The sequence below is a fragment of the Scaptodrosophila lebanonensis genome, unplaced genomic scaffold (assembly GCF_003285725.1).
Source record: "Scaptodrosophila lebanonensis strain 11010-0011.00,11010-0021.00 unplaced genomic scaffold, SlebRS2 tig00000043-arrow-pilon, whole genome shotgun sequence".
Classification (NCBI taxonomy): domain Eukaryota; kingdom Metazoa; phylum Arthropoda; class Insecta; order Diptera; family Drosophilidae; genus Scaptodrosophila; species Scaptodrosophila lebanonensis.
In genome coordinates this window covers 8326072-8345823 of record NW_022060545.1, presented here as the reverse complement: position 1 = coordinate 8345823, position 19752 = coordinate 8326072, and the positions used below count along the sequence as shown (strand labels likewise).

The 19752-nt window shown below is 36.9% G+C and overlaps 2 protein-coding genes across 3 annotated transcripts in view; both read left to right on the top strand.

The window, feature by feature from the left end:
* LOC115622665 overlaps positions 1–19752 on the top strand; it is a 70060-nt gene that overhangs the window by 26521 nt on the left and 23787 nt on the right. The window lies entirely within an intron of this gene.
* On the top strand, positions 4617–6262 carry LOC115622668 (venom allergen 3-like). The gene is made up of 3 exons (XM_030516683.1): positions 4617–4758; positions 5365–5774; positions 5831–6262. The coding sequence occupies exons 1-3, from the start codon at positions 4729–4731 to the stop codon at positions 6096–6098; spliced, it is 708 nt and encodes a 235-aa protein (XP_030372543.1). The 5' UTR covers positions 4617–4728; the 3' UTR covers positions 6099–6262.

Genomic DNA, 19752 nt, shown 5'->3' with positions numbered 1-19752 from the left:
CACCCTCAAACAATTTAAATATTCAATTGATTTTTCATGTTGCAGTCCCTCTTTTAATTAAAACAAGTGCACAACTATATGCCATGCACTCGAAACGCTGCAAGCAATAGAGAGGAGAATGTTGCATAAGCTTCGGCGACATTCAGAAAAATAAATAAGGTAGGAAAGGCAGAATGGTACAAAAAACGCACTAGCAATAAAACCTCACTTACATATTTTGTTCAATGCTGACAGCAAACAAATCTCAGCTTCCCAGAGAAAGACAAACATGCGCTGTCCATAAACGTGAACGAACACACACAAACGCACAGAAAGACAGACAGACAGACAGACAGACAGACAAACGGGTATACAAGTACGAGTACAGTGGAACAAGTTAGCGAGGCATAACATTGAAATTTCAAGATGCGTTTAGAAATCAACTCACGAGCGCAGCGAGTCAAGTCAAGCACTGCAAATAACTCGACTTGTGGAAATCGCTGTTACAAAATAGCATTGCGCATACGCCCCGTGACAGAGTCAGCGATGCACAGAGAGAAAAGAGTGTTGAAGTTCAAAGCTGCACCCTTTTAAAATTCAATTGCGATTCTTTTCGTTTTATTTTTTGTGAATACATTAAATGAAAATTAAATGAATTTTTAATGCGAATTCTATATTTTTAATAAAACACAATACCGATTCTACTAAATATTTAAAAACAAACAATACAAGTTTTCCCAACATCGAAAGAGCATCAAAGACTTTTTCGTCGAAATTAACTGCATTGGCTGTAATAATTATATTACATTTGTCCTATATTGAGAATCATATTAAGGACTTAGTGAGCTCAGTCGGCTAAATTTAATAAAACTTTAAGCAAATATTTGATTTATGGAGTAGAATGAAGAGTTCTAGACTTTAGTAGTCCCTAAGATTTCCCTTAAACGGAAATTTGTAATCTTGTCTAAAACTTCAAGACACTAGAAAAAACTAACAAACTGAATTTTAAAATTCATCACAAAATAAAAAGAATTTAATATCAAATCGTGTGTTTGTACTTATATTGTTATTAAATGTTCCAATATAACTTTAAGAATATTAAAACGAATTGTTCAAATAGAACCCAAATTTGTTTACTCTCTCTGCAACAAAATAATGGAATATAGAACGTAAGAAAATGTAAGGTAGAACTGTTGTAAAAACTATTGTTATTTTGTTCAGTGTCGAGATAGAGAAGGAGATAGAGACATTGACAGCACCGGCGGCGTGTGTTAATAATGCGTGACATAGAGTCAAGTCCAGGCAACGAGGAGCGTACAATGGTGGAGCGTGCAGGGCGACGTGCCTTGCAGGCGGCCAACGAATTGAGTTGCGAATTTTAAGTGACAGTGGATGCAGAGACAAAGGGGAACTGAGCGAAGAATTGCTGGCAGGACTGCGTTTGCGACAACTGCGACATTGTCAATGTGCTGCAGACACACACTACAGACACACACTACAGACACACACTACAGACACACACACTACTGACACACTCACACATAAAGACACTTTTACTATACGCCTTCGTTTTCACACACATTTGGCAGGCAAATCTTCAAAACATTTAAATTTGCGCTTCAAAAATGCAAAATGAATGTTTCAAATGTTTGCAAATGCTGGCATCCTTGCAGGCGCACACCATGTGTCTATGTGTGTGTGTGTGAATGTGTTAGAATTTCAATTTCCGCTGCCTCACACACACTCGCACATAAATGATGCCCACACTTTCACATTCATGCGAGTATACGAGTGTGCTAAGCACGTTAGTTGCCATCGCTTTTTACCAATTGCCGCCAATCAAAAGAAAACCGAAACCGAAGGACTCTGCCTGGTAACACTGGCAGCACGCTTTTGAGGAAATTAAATTGAATTGATTTTAACTGAGTGTCTGCGTATGTGTGAATGTGAATGGGTTGGTGTGTGTGCAAGTTTGCGAGTGCTCGTGTGCAATGTTTCGAGAAAAAACACAAAAGCGACGCCCCTTGTGATGTTGGCCGGACCGGGACCATGTATTTATTTCTTGGCCTGCTCTGCTCCTGCATATTTATATTATACACAGAAGTTAAATTGAAATTGACTTTGTGCTCACTTGAGAGCGAGAAGGCGACAAATGGTGACAGTGGTAGTGCCTGTATGGATCGAAGCTCCAATTTGGCTCCCAGAGGACGAAATTCTGACCTATATTTTAAGTCAATGATGTGGTAGGAAGTTTAAATTTATACACAACTCTGCTGGCCAGAGTCGATTCATGTTTAAAACGAATTCTTCGAGAGATTACAAAAAATTTATTCAATATAAATAGTAAATGCAAGTTTAGATTTTGCTGTGCCGTAAACTTTCGAAAAGGCTTCAAAATAATTCAGACTAATAATGAAGGATGAGAAACCTGTCATCAATTTTATTATAATTTTACAAAAGGGAATATCCTGAAACAGAATTAATTTTTGCATATTTTATTTTTTTTATGTATAGATATTAAATAATAATGCAGTTCACTTTTTTAGAGAACAGGTTCAAATAATTGCAAATTAAGAGCATAATTCCAATTGCTAAGTATATTACAAAATGCAGTTCCAATTTTATTAAATAAACCAAATTTTCCATAAAAAGCTATGTGGTTAAGTTTCATGTATGTATCCATCTGCTTAATTAATTGGAAATACATTTTTTATTCCTAAAATAATAAAAACATTCGTATTTTGCAAACTGCAAATAATTTGTGTTTAAAATATTACTATGTGTAGAATATAAAAACTTTTTGAAAGTCATATTTGATGCAAATGTGCTTGTTTCGAAGAAGTAAATATTTAAAATCAAAAACAAGTTGGGTCGTATTTATAAAAATATATATAGAAAAACTACCTTTAGTAATGAGTAATAACAGAAACTAAATAATTAAAATAGCTCATATAGATAAACCATTTCAAATTATAAGTAATATAATACAAAATTGAAATATTCAAAGCCAAAGCTACATGAAAAACTGTTTGCTTAGCAAAAAATGTAAGTTTAAAATTACTTCAAAGTATAGGGAATTTTTCTGAATTTTCTGATTAGCTATACTTCTGGTAGTTGCAACTTTTTGCAGCCTTTATCATGTCGCCCTTTAATTAAGAGTTTGCTTGTGTTAAGGTTGTTTTTGCTTTGTTTCCTATGCAGAGTTACTAATGATGGCATCACTTTAAGTGCCAGTTGTCAGCTAAGCCATGCCTCGGAAAGGCTTAAGTTGTCTATCTGAGAACTATTAGTATTCCCCCACCGCCCATTCACTTTGTGTAATCCTGGAAAATAATTACAAACTGCAATTATTAGCCAGCGTAATAAAATCGAGAGCTTACTTGCTTGCTTGCCAAACAAAATCCAATTAAATGGAAAACAAGTTGTGCTTTCCTATCCCCCTCCCCCTCCCACGCCACTCTCCCCCCACCATGGCAATGCAACTTAAGTTAATGCGTGCTAAATCGGAAAAACTTGGAAAAACTCAAGCCACCTGAGCGCAGATGCAGTGGCAGCGGCAGTGGACAGTGACAAGGGCGGGGCGGGGCGGGGCGGGGGCGGTGGGAGTGGCTGAGCAGCAGATATAACAGTCGCTGCGGCAGCTGAATAGAAGCTCGAGCGTTTTACTTAACTTTGCCTTTAGTTGATTTCATTTTCCTTTTTAGACAGGCACAAAATGACAATAAAGCATGAAATAAAATTGGAAAAAAAAAGAACAATAACAATAAGAACAGCAACAATAAGCAGCGGTGTTGCTGTTGCCTTGTTGTCATAAAGAAAAAAGTAGTGGGGGCGGGAACAACAGCTGGGAAAAAGTTCTTACTGGCGGCTTCAAATCGTATACGGCTTACTTTGCTTTTATTGTCAAAGCTGCAAGTTTCTCGCACGGTGTCTGGCACAATTGTCATTGGGGGGATAGTTAGGTGCGGGGGAGGGGGACGAGTGAAAGCAAACCGTAATGAAAGTGAAAAAATGTTGCCGCTGCCCCGCTGGCGCCTGGACACATGAAAAACTATTTCAATTGAGGTAGAAAATGAACGACAAGGACATAGAGGCATTCGTTTTTTGCAATCCTGCTTTTTTTTATCTTCCCGTCCTTACTGCTCATGAATTGCACCAAACTTTTTTACGTTTGTTAAAATGGTAGCATGAAAGGAATTTCGTTTTACGTTTCTACTTTTTAAGGCTTTTTAACCATTTTTTTTTCCTTTTCCCACTGTGTTTTTTTTTGCTTCTTTTTTGTTGGTAAAAAAACTGAAAAGTGTCAAGTGGCCCAAGCCGAGGCAAGTGTCAGGGCAAGGCGCGTTTGTGGGTGGCTGATCTTTCATGGCATTTGAACTAATAAATGTGAGATTACGAGGCTTGCTGTTTTCTTTTTTTTTTTTTGCTTTCAAGTATGACTCTTCATCTAGTCTTTGCTGGTCTGAGCAATGAAGGCCAAGTGCGTCTGTTTTTTCAGGCTGACTCATAAAAGAAAAACAGTTGTCATAGCAATGATAAGCACGACGAACCAAATGCAAAGCAAGTATACAAGTAGTGCTGGCACACTATAAAAGGGGATAGCCGTGGGCTATCCATCTAGCATTCGTCAACATGCATGGAAGTTCTCTGGTTGTTCTCTGCAGTTCTGTCCTGCTTCTCCTTTTCAATGGCACGCTTGCTGGAACCGGTACCTTTAAATATTGCCAGCCGCCTTTGTGTGGCAGAGGAATGAAGCATATTGCCTGCAAACATAATGGAGTGAGTAAACATCTTCGACGACGACACCGAACGAACAACGACAACGAACATTTTCGTAAAGATTAAAGGACAAAGGAATTTTTCATTATCCTGACGGAAAATATTCAAAATCTGTGGTTATTTTAAGCCTGTGGACAAAAATAATAAGAATTTTTGTAGTTTTAAGTTTGCAGCAAAATCTCTACAATAATTTCATTAATTTCAGTTCTTGCCTTTCAATTTTCATCAACTTAGATGCAACGCTTTGTTAGCTTCCGTGAAAGAGAATATCTAATTAAAAAGAAGAGAAATTATTCAACCATTACCTTGTTGGTAGTTCAAGAATGTAATGAATAGGAGAGAAAAAACAGTACCTCAGTAAGAATAAATGCGAATAGCTATCATTTAACTGCGAAGGAGTTAACTGCAGTTTGAATAATTGTCGACGAAATTCTCACATAGTGGTAAAAAAAATATAGCTTCAATTTAGTTGTGAATGCTAAGTCAAGTAAGGTTGTAATATGTTTCAGGTTTTATAACCTAATTCTCAGTTCAGCAGCCAAATTGTGAAAAGATAGCACTATTGTCCGAAGTATTTGTTTCTAAGATATAACTCTGCACATACAGGAGCTGGGCAAGGCTTGTCCCATCTCTACCCAGCTGATAAACATCTCAGGCCACCAGGCGCTCATTCTACATGAACATAACACGCTGCGCAACACGCTGGCAAGTGGAAAACTCTTCGATTTGCCTCCGCCAGAGAGGATGGCAACAATGCAGTGGAGCGATGAGCTGGCCATGTTGGCCGAACTGAATGTGAAGCAATGCCAGATGGTCTACGATCCATGCCACAACACCTATCAGTTCCGCAACTCCGGTCAAAATCTGGCGATACATAACATGACTATGCCAGTTGATACCACACGTATGACGGACGATCTATTGATCAAGGAATCCATAACCAAATGGTGGGATCAGTACGAGAATCTAACAGCGGCGCGCTTAGAGCACTTCCCCAAGGATAAGGCTGTGCAAGAGTAAGTAGGAGTAGTAAAAGGAAGCTGAGACAGCTGCTCTTGACTGTATCCTTCAGGGGTCTACGAAACTTTGCTGTCATGGCCCGCGATTCCAACACCCATGTCGGCTGTGCTGCTATACGCTTTGACCGGGAAAATGTCCAACAGTTTCTCTTGGCCTGCGACTATTCCGCCAACTATGCTGTTGACAAGCCACTCTATCGCCTCAAGAATGTTGGCTGTCAAAATGGTTACGACAAGGTCTTCACAGCCTTGTGTAAGGAGGGCGAGCAGTATAGGGATGTGGAGCCACTGGAGACAACCAGCAAAAAGCCAGCAAAGTAGACAACAAGTGATTGTTATAAAATAAAAGTGCAGCCATGTTTAGGCTTTTAGCATAACCCTCAACAATTTGTACTTTTATAAAGGCATCTGGTGGAGTGAGTAGACTATCTTGTGGGATTGAGTCGTGTGAAGAGGTTGTTTAGATACAAAATGCTTTTTAAAAACTTTGCTTCGTACAGTGTTATTTACGATTCCATAGAAAATTGTTTATAAACTAACAGCGAACTGTGCAAAATTTTCCATTTATTCTGAATATAAGCTACACTTCTTTTTGAGCTAAAAGAACAAATCTACATATTGTTTAGAAGAAATGAAATATTCATTTACTTGTAAAATAAAAGTAACCTTATTAAGTTTTTCATCTTCAATTGCCACCATATTCCTTTTTTTATACATTTCTGCTGTTAGTGATCTTGAAATATGGTTGAAATTAAACACACAATTTTAATTGAAAATATAAAATATTTGTAAAACATTTAAAAAAAAAAAACGGCTTTATAAATCCTTGAGTGATATTTCTGCTAATGAATTATGTTTTCTAAAGATTAATATATTTTATTCGTATTTATTTCAAGTCTGAATGAGTTGGGCTGCAGGTTGGAAATGAAATTTATTGGATCGGTTGCTAAATCGAATATAATAGGCAAGGTCAAGCAACCTAACTATTTGGAAAATATTGAATATATAGCATTGTGGTGTGCTGTGGTTTGTTTAAATTTAAGAGGTTTTTACAGTTTTGTTCTCTTGTCCGAACGCCACTTATATGTATAAGGGATTGTTTTACTGTTGGTTGGCAGACATGGAAGACGACACATGGAGAACACATTTTGTGACAGACTATTTAACATGTTGATTTGTGTCACTGTATGTCGTGACAATATATCACATAACATCGCGACACACGCGCACACACACACACACACACAGATTGGAGCTGGTTTATGACAGCTCCCAATGGTATGTTTCGGGCGCACTTTTTTACTTACATGCTCGTACTAGCTTGTCAGCCACCTGCAGGCGCTGGCCCATCACCATCACCATCATCAAGAGTAGGAGAGCAGCAGGCGACGCAAAAATATGATATGTGTTCATTTTTTGGTATCCACTCAGAAGGGGCAGCAAGGGGACAAGGGGACAAGGTGGGCAAGAGGCGAGCATCGCATCGAGCGACAAGTTGGCATCCAATTTTAATGTCAATATACAAAATGTTAAGACGTGTCTTCATCAGGGCGCCAAAGGGCCAAAGGCATGGCATATAATCTGCAGCCACCAAGCGAGCCAAGCACTCCCTCACAGTTGGCTCGCCTACAAGCACCACCACCACCACCACCAACGCCTGCGCCACCTCCACCTCCACCGTCAGCCCCCACCCCTCCTGCCTTTACATTTTAAGTGCCTATTAATAATGTTGTCGGCTGGCAGTGCACATTTCTTTTTCGTTGTTGTTCTCCCAAGTTGCGGCTTGCTTTATTTTTAGTGTCCATCTTCAGCGTCACAAGAATCGTCGTCGTCGTCGTCGTTGTCGTTGTCGTCCACCTCCTCGTCATCGTCTCTATGCTCATCAGTGTCGCCTGCCTATTTAATATGCCGTTATGTCGTGCGGCATGAAATCTCAGCATCATTAACATACACAAGAAATAAATAAAGTAAAAAACAAACGATGCTTAAATTTAGATGTGTCTTGCTTTAGCCATTTCTGTTTTTTTTCCCACTCCCCTCAAGCATCTGACCCATCAACATTTTCACATTCACACATAATTAATAGACGCCTTAATAGCGTCTACATCAATTATTCCTAAATTGAATGTTGTTGGAGCGGCACTCAGTTAATTAGTAGGGGTCGGCACTTGGTGGGCAAAGGTGTCACATTTGATTTTTTATTTTTGGGTTCATTCAATTGAAAAACAATTAGACAACTCAAATAATGAATTAACAATTATGCACCGCAAATATTTGTGGCGCAATTCAACTGCAGTGATTGCTTACTAAATTATGCAACATTTGCATTTGTATTATTTACCAAAATTACACAAATTCCTAAACACTTCCTCTAATTTAGTCTACAATACTTTTTGCCGCTCAGATGGAGGTTTTTATTTGTAATGCTCATTAAAAACATGTAAAAACAGCAGCAGCCAACATACTTTGACGCTTGTGTGCTATATACACATACTATATACGTATACGTATACATATACATATACAAGTATACAAGTCTGTATGCGTGTGTGAACATAAAACTTAAATGAGCATTGCCAGACGAAAAATGTGTAAATATTTTCACAGTAGAGCGCCTCTAACTATTGAAACAGTCATAAAAGAAAAATATCAGCAAAAAAATGGAATTAGTTGCATATTTTTCTATCGATTTACTTCGTATAGTCATGCCTCTAATGTTGTTTTAAAAACTAAGTTTCATTGAGATAAATGTTAGTTATTTTCGAAATTGTGTTTTTAAACTGTTTTTTAAATGTTGGTGTCAAACAAAATTATATGTTAGGTTACGATAGGTGTTTAAAATAACAGTGGAATTTCAATTGCGTCGGGACAATGCTAAATAAAGATCAAGTTCAAATAACCGTATAAAGTCTTGATAAATACTTCGATGTGGGGTATGAAAAAGGAATGTTTAAAAGAAGGTGTAGGACTTGAAAAGGGCCTAGTTGAGAAATATAAATTAATAACAATGCAAAGAAAACTTGATTATAATTTTACGCAATTTTTCCGAGCAACATTTTCTTATTTTTTTATTTTTATTACAAAAAAGCGTGAATAGTTTGCTGCTATTTATAAAAAATGTACGCATTTTAATTGTCTACAGCATAAAGCAAAATTCATTTTACATATTTTAGAAACTATTAAGCAAATGTCAAACTTTCCAAAAACATTTTTAATTACCATTTTATGGCATGTTGGTTTTTTATTGGCCGAAATCAACCAGAAACTGAATGGGAAGGTCAAAAATTTAAATAAACATAAATTATAAATGAATATACTATCAATGTGTTGACATACTGAAATGGGTGCAAGATGTGCTATCCAGCGATAATTAAATGGAGGCATTCCTTTATCTATATCGAGCACATACCGTGTATATCTATAGCGCTAATCCATGTTTGCCCAGCCCCCTCACACCCATAAGCTTGAGAATTTTATTGTTGACATGATTTTGGCCACGGCAGCCGCCGCACATAAAATGAAATTAATGCCCAAATTATAGCCGCCCCCTGGTACAAAATGAAAATATGGCGCTGGCTCTTATTGCGTAAAGCTGTGTAAAATGTTGCCGAATTTAAACCAAAGTTAATACAATATTAGTTCAAAATATGCATAAATTACGAAGGCGTGCGCCGCAGCCCGAAATATGAAAACAAAGCGTTCATGATTTATAATGGACATGGGTTTATTTTGATGTTGGGCGAGCGGGAGGATTTTGGTAAATAAATGGGCACTCAAATGTGTCAACTAAAACTAAATGGAAATTTATTTAATTATAATTATGTAATATAGTAAGTTGGGACGAGTGAAATGTGAGCCATAAATATGAGTTAACGCAAATGTATTTCTCATCTCGCTGCTCATCACTTGTGTGCATCACTTGGCCATCTTATTATGCGTGTCTAAAAATATAAAAAGGCAATCAAAAAGTTTTCGCAAATTCATATGATAGCCAAATAGCCTAGCCCGTATAGGCTATTCCATGGTGTCTGCACAAACTTTTGATTTATATATTTGATATTTGTCCACAAACAAATACAAATACAAATACAAATACATACAAATCCGCAGTCACATAAAAATGAAAGCACAGACATTTGATGACATTTGAACATAAAGCAATATCGAAACAAGCTGGCAAACAAATTTTGAACAAGACCAATAAAAACGAAATAGGCTTTCAGCTGATGTTGCTCCCTCGTACGAGTCGCCAACAATAATAACAACAGCAAAAATGTTTGATTTATATGCGCCAATTTGCCACAGAATTTCTCGAGAACGCGGCCAACACATTTAAGATGCCGCAAATGCCTTTGCCGCCCAACCAAATGTCCAAATATGTATACTTATATTTATGCGAGTATATGTGGGTATGTGCGAATGTGTGTGTTGGGTCATGCAAATGTTATAATAAATGACAGTAAAACTTTGGCCAGCATAAAGCCCAAGGGTGTGCAAAAAAGGGCTACAAATGTCGCATATTTCCATGCTTGAGTGCTTTCTTAAACATACATATATAAAACACTGTGAAAAAGTATTCACTTAAGTACGGAATGGTTGCAAAAATTAGACTATATTCTTACCTTATTTTATGTACTTATTTGTCAATTTTATTTAATATTAGCTCCACCTTTGTGCAATTTTTAAATGCCGATATTGAGACTCTTTGTATCCATAATCTGAAAAATGAAAACAGTTCGTTGTTTAATAAACAATAATTACTTTAAAGACAACCCAGAAGCAGCTTGTGATTGTTTCTCATTTTAAATATTTATGTAATAATTTATCATTTTGCTGTTCAATTAATCCACATTTAATCTCTACAAAAAGACTTCTCCATGATTTGTATTTCCTATTTGAATGAATTTATCTAAAACTAGATTCTTAAATTCTTAAAAAGTGTTTGAAAAAGTGTGTTTGAGCATAGCTATATGACTATTACTAGAATAAAATATATAAATTTTATAACAATAACAAATGAATATGTTTCCTTAGATTTATTCGACGAAAAGCACTTTATTTTGTTCGATTACTTATGCAAATGGTTTCCAATGATATTGCTTAATTATATTTTATAATATTAATTAACACATTTATCAAACACTATTCACATTTATTAAAATGGATAAAACACATTAAAAATAATTAAAAAAGTGTATAAAATGAATTTATAATTAAAAATACACACAAAAGAAATCAAACCAAACAATTATATGAGCATCATTTAATTTCCATTTGACACCAATTCATTACCTTTCAAAAATAAGTTTTAATTAAATCTATTTTGCATAGCTAAGAATATACTTGTAGTAAATATAGTTACAAACTACGCTGCAAAACTTAAGAACGTAGAAGGAATTTTTTCTCTCTGCATGCTAGTTTGTTTGCATTGTAGCTGTTTTGGCCATTGTTAAGTTTTAGTGGCTCAAATTGTCAGCCAAGTTCTGTGCAAATGACCGGCAAGTGTCAACAATTTGCCGCAGAGAAAAAACGCAGGGGAATGGAACACAGAATGGCAAGTTGGTGTCCTGCGTCCTGTGTGCGGCTTAGGCAAATAGTTTGACATATGTAGAAGTAATGCCTGCATATAAATGTACGTATGTATGTGTGTGTGTGAGTCTCCGACCGCAGCATAACATTTTTGGCACATTTTTGGCTGAATTTATGTTTGTGGCTCACATCCGCACACCCACAAAACGCGCATTTATGCACGCTCATTTATTTTATAGCTCGACGCTTTAAGTTATTTTTCTTCATTATTCTTTACGCTCAAACATAATATATAAAAACATATACGACTAGGTGCATACACACATACACATGTATATGGCCAGGGGCGTTAAGCAATCAGCGCAAATGTTTGTTTGTCCACATAATCTATATATGGGTGTATGCACAAAATGCCAAATGTACCACTAAGCCCTGGCTGGCCCACTCGGCGTATACGCAATGCGTTGCTGCCGTTGTCTCGCTCATTTGAAGTTCAGTTGATTTGGGCCCATTTGGTTGCCTCAGCGCACAGTTCATTAGCGCCAACTTAGTTTATTAATCCTCGGTGGCAAAAGAGACAAAGACAGTCAGCATGCGCAGTTATCATTCGGCATTAGGCCGGGCAGCTGGCAGCCGGAGGACTAACCTGGCTCCTTCTTCGTCATGGCCGCATAAACAGCAAATTAAGTTTTAGTGTTTCATTTCGTGTGTATAGTACATATACATATATAGAAACTTTCTCCAAGTACTATACTCGTATTTCTGTCTGTCTCTGTGTGTGGCCGGCCAGTTTACTTTTATGACCTTAAATATGACAAGCTTTCCGAGCTCTCTGTGTAATTTTGGTTGCATGTATGTACATGCGCACACTCTCACACACACATACACAATCATACCCACATTTTCAGATAAGTGTGTGCATATATTGCTCATTTGATTGTAATGAGCTGCAAGTGCCAGAACTTAGCTACAATAATTGTATGTTGCTTAAGTGTTGAACATTAAATATCAATGTAATGGTGGAATTGTCATTGTCAAGTGTAGAAGCGAGAATGTGCTTGGCTATTGTCGATACTCAATGATGTCATTATCATTCAATGACGTCATAATCATTACCGGTTACTCAAAGAAAGAAAGAGTGAAGAGGTAATATCTTACGAAGCATGAAGAGACCGTTATTATTAAACTCTGCATACACTAATAATATCTAGAGCTAACTCCATTTGTTTACAATGATTCAAAAAATTCAAAAGCTATGCAGTAAAATGTTTACAAATTTATAAATAGAAGAAACACATTTAATCTGGATTCATTTAGTTAAGTAAAAGTTTCATCCGATGAATAAAAATACATAAATCTGTATATCTATGCCTAAAAATATCCTGATCGCAAAAATTATTATAATTGTGCAGCTTTTAAAAATGTTTTAGAAATAAACAATAAACTAATTAATTCAAACAAAGCTAAAATAAAGCGACTACTACTAGCTTAAGGGAATGAAAATTCATATTCATTGTGAAAAAAGCAACATTTCTTGTCTATTTTGCTATTTTGAAGCTCTGCAATAACCAAACAAACTGAAAACTAACCGCATTTCTTATTCTGAACATCACAATAGTTTCCACCCAATTTTGTTCTTTCATTAAACTTTTCCTTGGAGCATTTCCAATGCACATTAAATTTTAAAGAGTATGAAATTTGTATCTTTCTTGCTCTCGAGCTTCTTTTTCCCATCTGACCGCGCTCGGAACACACACACACACCGCTTTGTTAGGCGTCGTCCACTGATCAAACATGCAAAACCACTTACACTTGTTGTTTTGGTAATTGGCGTTCTTGTTGTGTTTGCAGTGCTTGTATCGCCAATTGTGCGGCAAACATAATTCAATTAACGCCTGGTCAATGGATTCACACTCACACAAGCGCGCGCGCACACACACACACACACACACATGCATGCATATAGACAGTGGGCAGTGGCACGCAAAAGGCCGGAAAGTGGAGATTAAATTTTTTTCCCAATTTCCGCAATGTTGCGCAACATCAAACAGAGAATAATTCACAATTTATAGACATAAATACTATATATATCCATGTTTGCATGCGAGTGTACATTTGCCCGTCAATATAGAAAAAACTGTTCTTTTTATAAAATGTTCACTAGATCTCAATTAATTTGCTTGCAAAAAAATTTACAATACAGGGTAAATAAATTTATAGAAAACGGAGGGAAAATGAGAAGCGATTTTAGAGAAGGAAGAGGCTCATAGAAGACTGGAAGAAGGTGCCAGATAATACGTTTAAATTGGAAAATACAGTACGTAATATTATAATAACGAAGATTACAGACAAACTATTAAGTAAAGAAGAGAGGGATAAGAAGAACATGGGTAGATGAAAAAGGGAGGACATGAAAAGTGACTGACGATAATAAAGAATAGAGATATTAGAGAAGAGATTGGAGAATAGCAGAAGGAAGAATATAATAGTAATCGAAATATGTCTATGTGATCTTGAATATCATATAAATAGCAATAATTCCAACATATAAAAGATAAAATATTAAAATTGCAATTAAAAACGCTATATACAGCTAAGAAATTTTAAACTGTATCCACGCTGCTTTTAAGACCATTTTCTTCCTACTTCAACGACCACATACATAAGTTTCAATGGCTGACCACTTTTTTTACTCGTTCCCCTGATAAGAAAAGGAAAACGACCCTAAAAGAGATTAACATTGAAAATTAAATTTTCATGGATTTCCACTTTATATATTTGAACCGATTGCGAGGATAAGTCTGTTCGAAGATATCCTTCTGTATAAATGTCATAAAGAAATTCATGTTATATAAAATTTCCTTTTTCTAAGTCAATTTCAATTGAAACACCCTCTATGTTTCTAAATTTATTGGTATAATTGAAATTCACAAAATGCGTTTTTAGCCAGAATTTTATTAGCCGCTTGTATTGCACGTGAATAATGATTGAAGCTTTTTGGCGAAAAATTGTTTCTGAATAGTAATTGTAGATGTCGTTGCTGTTGAATATTTTATTGTTGCTGTTGTGATGTCGAGCACATATTTCTTTTTAATTTATGATTATTTAATAGTTATTGTTGACAGCTCCAGCCCCTCCTCGAGGCTTGTGAGTCGTGCAGTCATGCAAAAGTAATTAGGAATTCTAATTTGTGTTTGTGCTGCATGTAACCACGCCCTGTTTAGTCAAAGGCCGCCCGTTGCGAGCAGTAGTTGGAATTATTTCTTAAATAAACATAACGACAAATGTACATTAATAAACATCAAAAGGCCCCTACATGCAATGAAGCGCACACAACAAGAGAAAGGGGAGGAGAGAGGCTTGCCGAACAAGCTTTCATTTCCTGGCGTTGCCTAGCAATTTATTTTCCTGTGTTTGTTTCTTGCATGCTTGTTGCACTAAATAATAATGAAACCGCCTGGGTCATTCACATATACTGGTACCCTCGTACTTATCTAGTACTATCATCAGAAAATGGTGGAATGGTAGGCTAGGTAGGATATAAACAGCCCTTTGTATACTCGTATATAGTTGCAGTCGGTAGCATGTCAAATATGTATTTTTGATGAGACAAGTACCCACACGTTTCTACGAAACGGTTGAATAGATAGATGTGTGGCCTATTGATTTCTTATGCCCACATTTGACATATTCAGCGCAAAGCTTTAGCCTCAGACCAGAAAAGTGACTTTCGTTTGAGTTTGGAAAGCGAAATCTGAAAGCCAACAAGCTGCGGCAACCTTTGAGGCACAAAAGCCAGCAACTCAAACATCAAATCAAATTATATATTTTTTAAAACGCTCAGGTTCGAGCACATTTATATGCAAATGCTTATTCTATACGAATACTACTACTATAGGAATATAGTAAAAGGGCCAGCAAATAACTTCATAATTTCATACATGTTTACATAATAATTTAAATTATACAGTTATCATCAATTTTTGCTTCAGAAAAAGAAGTACTATTACTGTTACTATGTTAAGAAGATATTTATAATAATTAAATAAAAGTTTTTATGACCTTATAGAATTTATCATTTTTTTTTTATTTTTGTCCTGAAACCAATAGCCGAAATGAGGGCTCAACCAAATGTTTTTATACATAAACAAATATATATTAGCAATGAATTTATTCAATTGATTTTTAGTTTTTAAGATAACAATTTAATATCAAAAATTGAAGCTTTAAACCTAGAAATGGGTTTTTCTTATCCATATTTTACTGTATTTAATGGTTTGCCTGCAACGTTGTTGTATGCTGCTTTACCTCTTGCCGGTTTGTCAGGTCTGACTGCTGCACTCACACATATACACACATACACACATGCACTCACACACACACACAGATGCGCGCACAGACTTCAATTACAATTGGATTTGCAAATGATGATTGAAGTTGGTAGCTCGCTTACAGGAAACGATTGCAGAAGACGGTAGACGGAAACGACTTCAATTCGTAAAATGTCGAAAGCTTAAAGTCGGAGGCAAGTTGAAGCAATTCCTGTTCAGCTTACGCAGACGCTGCAAACTGCAACACTAAAGGGGCGTTGCGCATAAATAAAAACTCGACAAAATTGGGTTAAAAATTAACTACAGCCAAATTTAAATCAACGGCGAGAATTGCGGGCGCTGACAGTCCGCCAGTCCCCCATTCCCCCAGTTTCCCGCTCGCTGACGCTGTGGGACGTGTAAAAAATGAGCGAGGGGGACTTGTGACTGCTGCTGTGTGCTAGTGCCATCGAAGCAGGGACTGCCTGCCCCCCAGCCTGACTCCCTGACTGAGGACTATAAATAAGGGCCACAAACATTAATAACTCCCATTGGGTGTGTTAACAAGCAATGACCAACAAGAGGCGGCAACCTGGCATGGATTTTTATTTTATTTTACCATTCCATTTTTTGTATTATACTCGTACTTGTATTTGTTTCTTTCTTTCGCGTTGATTTGTTTTTGTGCTGGCATTGTGTATAAATTGCAGTAAAAATGGCGCAAATTTAACGGCAAATGCGGCATGTTGTTGCTTGTCTATGAAAAATGAGCTGCAGCGAGGTCGGAGCAAGGCAGTCAGAGGCAGTCAGAGGCAGCCAGGCAGCCAAGCAGACATTGTAAAAAATTGCTCATACGCCAGGTGTGCGCAGGAAGTGAAGCAGCAGCGGAGCAACGAAGGAGCGTGTAACTTGTAATGCATGTAAGACAATCATTTTGTTACTCATGACTGGCTTCTGGTTATGCCATCATGCACTTTGATACTTATCTTTAATTGAGGCAACATTTTGCATGCAAGCAAGCTTACCATTCTCTCATTCTCTGCCCCGTTCATTTACTCATTCTTCGTCCATTCTCTGGCTCGCTGTTGCCGCTTCTGCTATGCGTTGGCCTTTTAAATTATTAAAGCTGCAATTTTACACATGTTAGAGATACGGTTGAAGTGCGCGTAAGCATTTTAGCCGCCACAAAGCACTCAGATTTTACATTTTCATTTGCCATTTTCCATGGGTGTGTGCCTCTTTCTTAAGCTCTTTACACAACCACACACACACACACAGACACCCTTTGCATTACCTTCTAATGGCCGTCATGACCAATTGCTTTGTCGTTAGACGTCTGCAGCGGATGTGGATCTAATGCGGCGTAAAATGAGAGCGCAAGGCCTTAAGCATAAATGATTCATAATGCTTGCTAAACGATAGGTACAGACAAGCCTAAACGAAGTGAAGATTTCATCTTATAGCACACCTCGGAAATACAGTACAAATGTGCTGTTGGTTTTTCCAAAAGAGGTTATAGAGTAGAGTAGATTTGATTTTAAGGAAATGCCTTCACTGTAAAAATGGGGTGTGCCGTTTCTAGGTAAGAATTGCATTTTCTATGGATAGTATTTCGACTTGGAAAATACAACTAATAAGACAATCGCATCGTTTTTTATATCATAACAATGATCGTTTGTAAATGACTTATCTGTTAGCTTTTGACAAATTAAATATAAATTGGGCTCAATACATGTTATAACAATAGTAAATAGTTAATAGTGTTAACCGTAAAACAGTTATCAGAAAATCCACTGTACCTGCGCACAAACACACACACACTCGACGTTTCATTCATTAGCGTATACCATAACCTGTGAATGGTGTGCACACACATTTACATTTGTATGTGTGTATGCAAATGAACAATTGGTCAATGGCTTTGTGACTACCGTTGTCGTTGCAAGCGTGCCGCAAAGCGAATCAATCATAAATTGTCACCGGCTGCCTGCTTCGTTGGCTCTATGGCCCTTGGCCACAGGGCGTATGCGTAATATGTTCACAGGGGCTACATAAATTATGGCTCCCATCTCAACATAACAAGCGTGCACTTTGACAGCAAATTTAATTGATTTATAGCCAAATTAATATACGTTAATATCGATATATGTTATTGTACTTATACATGTATTGGAATTGTATTCATTACCGAGGTGCCAAGCTATTTTTGGCCCGAGAGTGTTATTATTAATGCCTGTTATTTATTTATAAAACGTGCCACTGCCTTGACCTTCATTTGGGCTTCTTAAATATTCAGCAGCAGCAGCAGCAGCAACAGCAGCAGCTGAAGAGCACAATTTTCCGAGCACGCCTCTTTAATAATTTAGTATTGCCTACTTTTGTGCGTGTAGCTTGCTGCACGGCCGAGCGATTTTTCTAGTGCACTATAGAGCTCGGGCATAGATGAGGTCGTCAGCAGCACAAAAGATTTCGAGCAGGCTACCAGCCTCTATGGATGATGATGATGGTACAGCCTATTGATGCTCTCCATAAAAGCAATCTCAATATGAATGTGGGTGTGTGTGTGTGTGTGTGTGTGTGTGCGTACACATGCATTTGTATAGCAACTACAGGTATTTGCAGTTTCATAAAAGCAATACGCATGCAGAATTCCATTGCTGCGCGTATTTGCATTCACTTGGTTCTTACTATTTGCACATTTTGCAAGGCTCCTGCCTGCTCTCGTCCTTCCTTTTCCCCAGTTAGCCAGCCTGCAACCCTGCCAGTCTGTCATAGCATTTTCTGAATCCTGTCAAAGGCGCTTGTGTGCCGCTCGGGGCAGCGACAATAGAAGCATTTGCACCCTCTTAAAGTTTTATGGCATTCACAAGCACTTCTTCAGCCGACAGGATAAACGACACTTGGCTTGCTTAAATAAACATCCTCGTCCTGTTCACAGCTCTATTAAATTGATTGGCAAAGCTCCAATAGCCACAAGCGTTTGTGCAATTGCCATATGCCAGGCTTTAAGTTGCCAGCTCAATTTGCCAGCTGCAAGTTTCCGTTCTCGAAGAACTTTAAAATATCTATTCAATTAATGCATCAGTTTGCGGAAATAGTTCGTTAATCCATTAACTTGTTAACTACGCACTAGCTCAAAAGGGGGCAAAACTTTTATATTTTGAGAGACGCAGAAACATAGAGATGCAGTCTCGTTAAGTAAAGAGAAGTTGTTTCTTTACTTTTCAAAATATCTAAATGATTTTTTAAGGCATCGCTAAACAAGTCTTAAATGCCTTAATTGAAATAATGCCTGACATAACAAGAGTCGTAATATTAAAATAAAAAATTAATTTAGACAAACATTTTGTGTTAAAAAAATATTTAAATCTATAAAGAGTTTTTTTATTTCACTAAATTCTGTGATCTATTTTATTTATTTAACTCATTTCTCACAATTTTAGGGAATTTCCGAAAGTCCGAAAAATTAAATGAAAATATGTTTTTTTCAAATATATTTTAGAAAATAAAAGGACATATTAAACATTAGTTCTTTAACTATTTTAATGTATTTTTAATAAAAACAAATAATCCTTATTCATGAGAAAATGCAATAATGAGAATTTCAAATAATGAAAATGGTTTAAAGAGAATTTGATTAAATTTACTGATAAGCGAAATAAACTATTTATACTAGTTGTTATAAAAAAAAAAAGCTAACTAAGCACTGTAATGTCCTTCGTCAAATTTGAATGACACGATTGCGACATTGTGTATCTTCTGTATAGAGCCTTTTACATTTGTTGTTGTTCCTAGTGCTTCAGCTATTCCTGCTGTTGTTGTTGTTATAACACAATAGAGATGCTGTCGAATGCATACGACAGGAAAAACTTTATGCAGTTCGCAAGTTGGTGGAAAGTTTATTTCGCCAGTTAATGAAGTTATGCGTTTCGCATTAACCCATTTATGCCAGTAGAAGTGGACGAAGTCCTATAAAAGCAAATGTCCTGGCTGTACATTGCGCCCCAAGTCGAGTAATTGGCAAATTAGACAGTCGGCACCCCATTAATGAAATGCATAGTGGCAGGAATAGGGAAAGTATCTACAACTACAACACTTTGTGGCACACTTTGCTCCTGTCAGTCGGCCAGGCATGA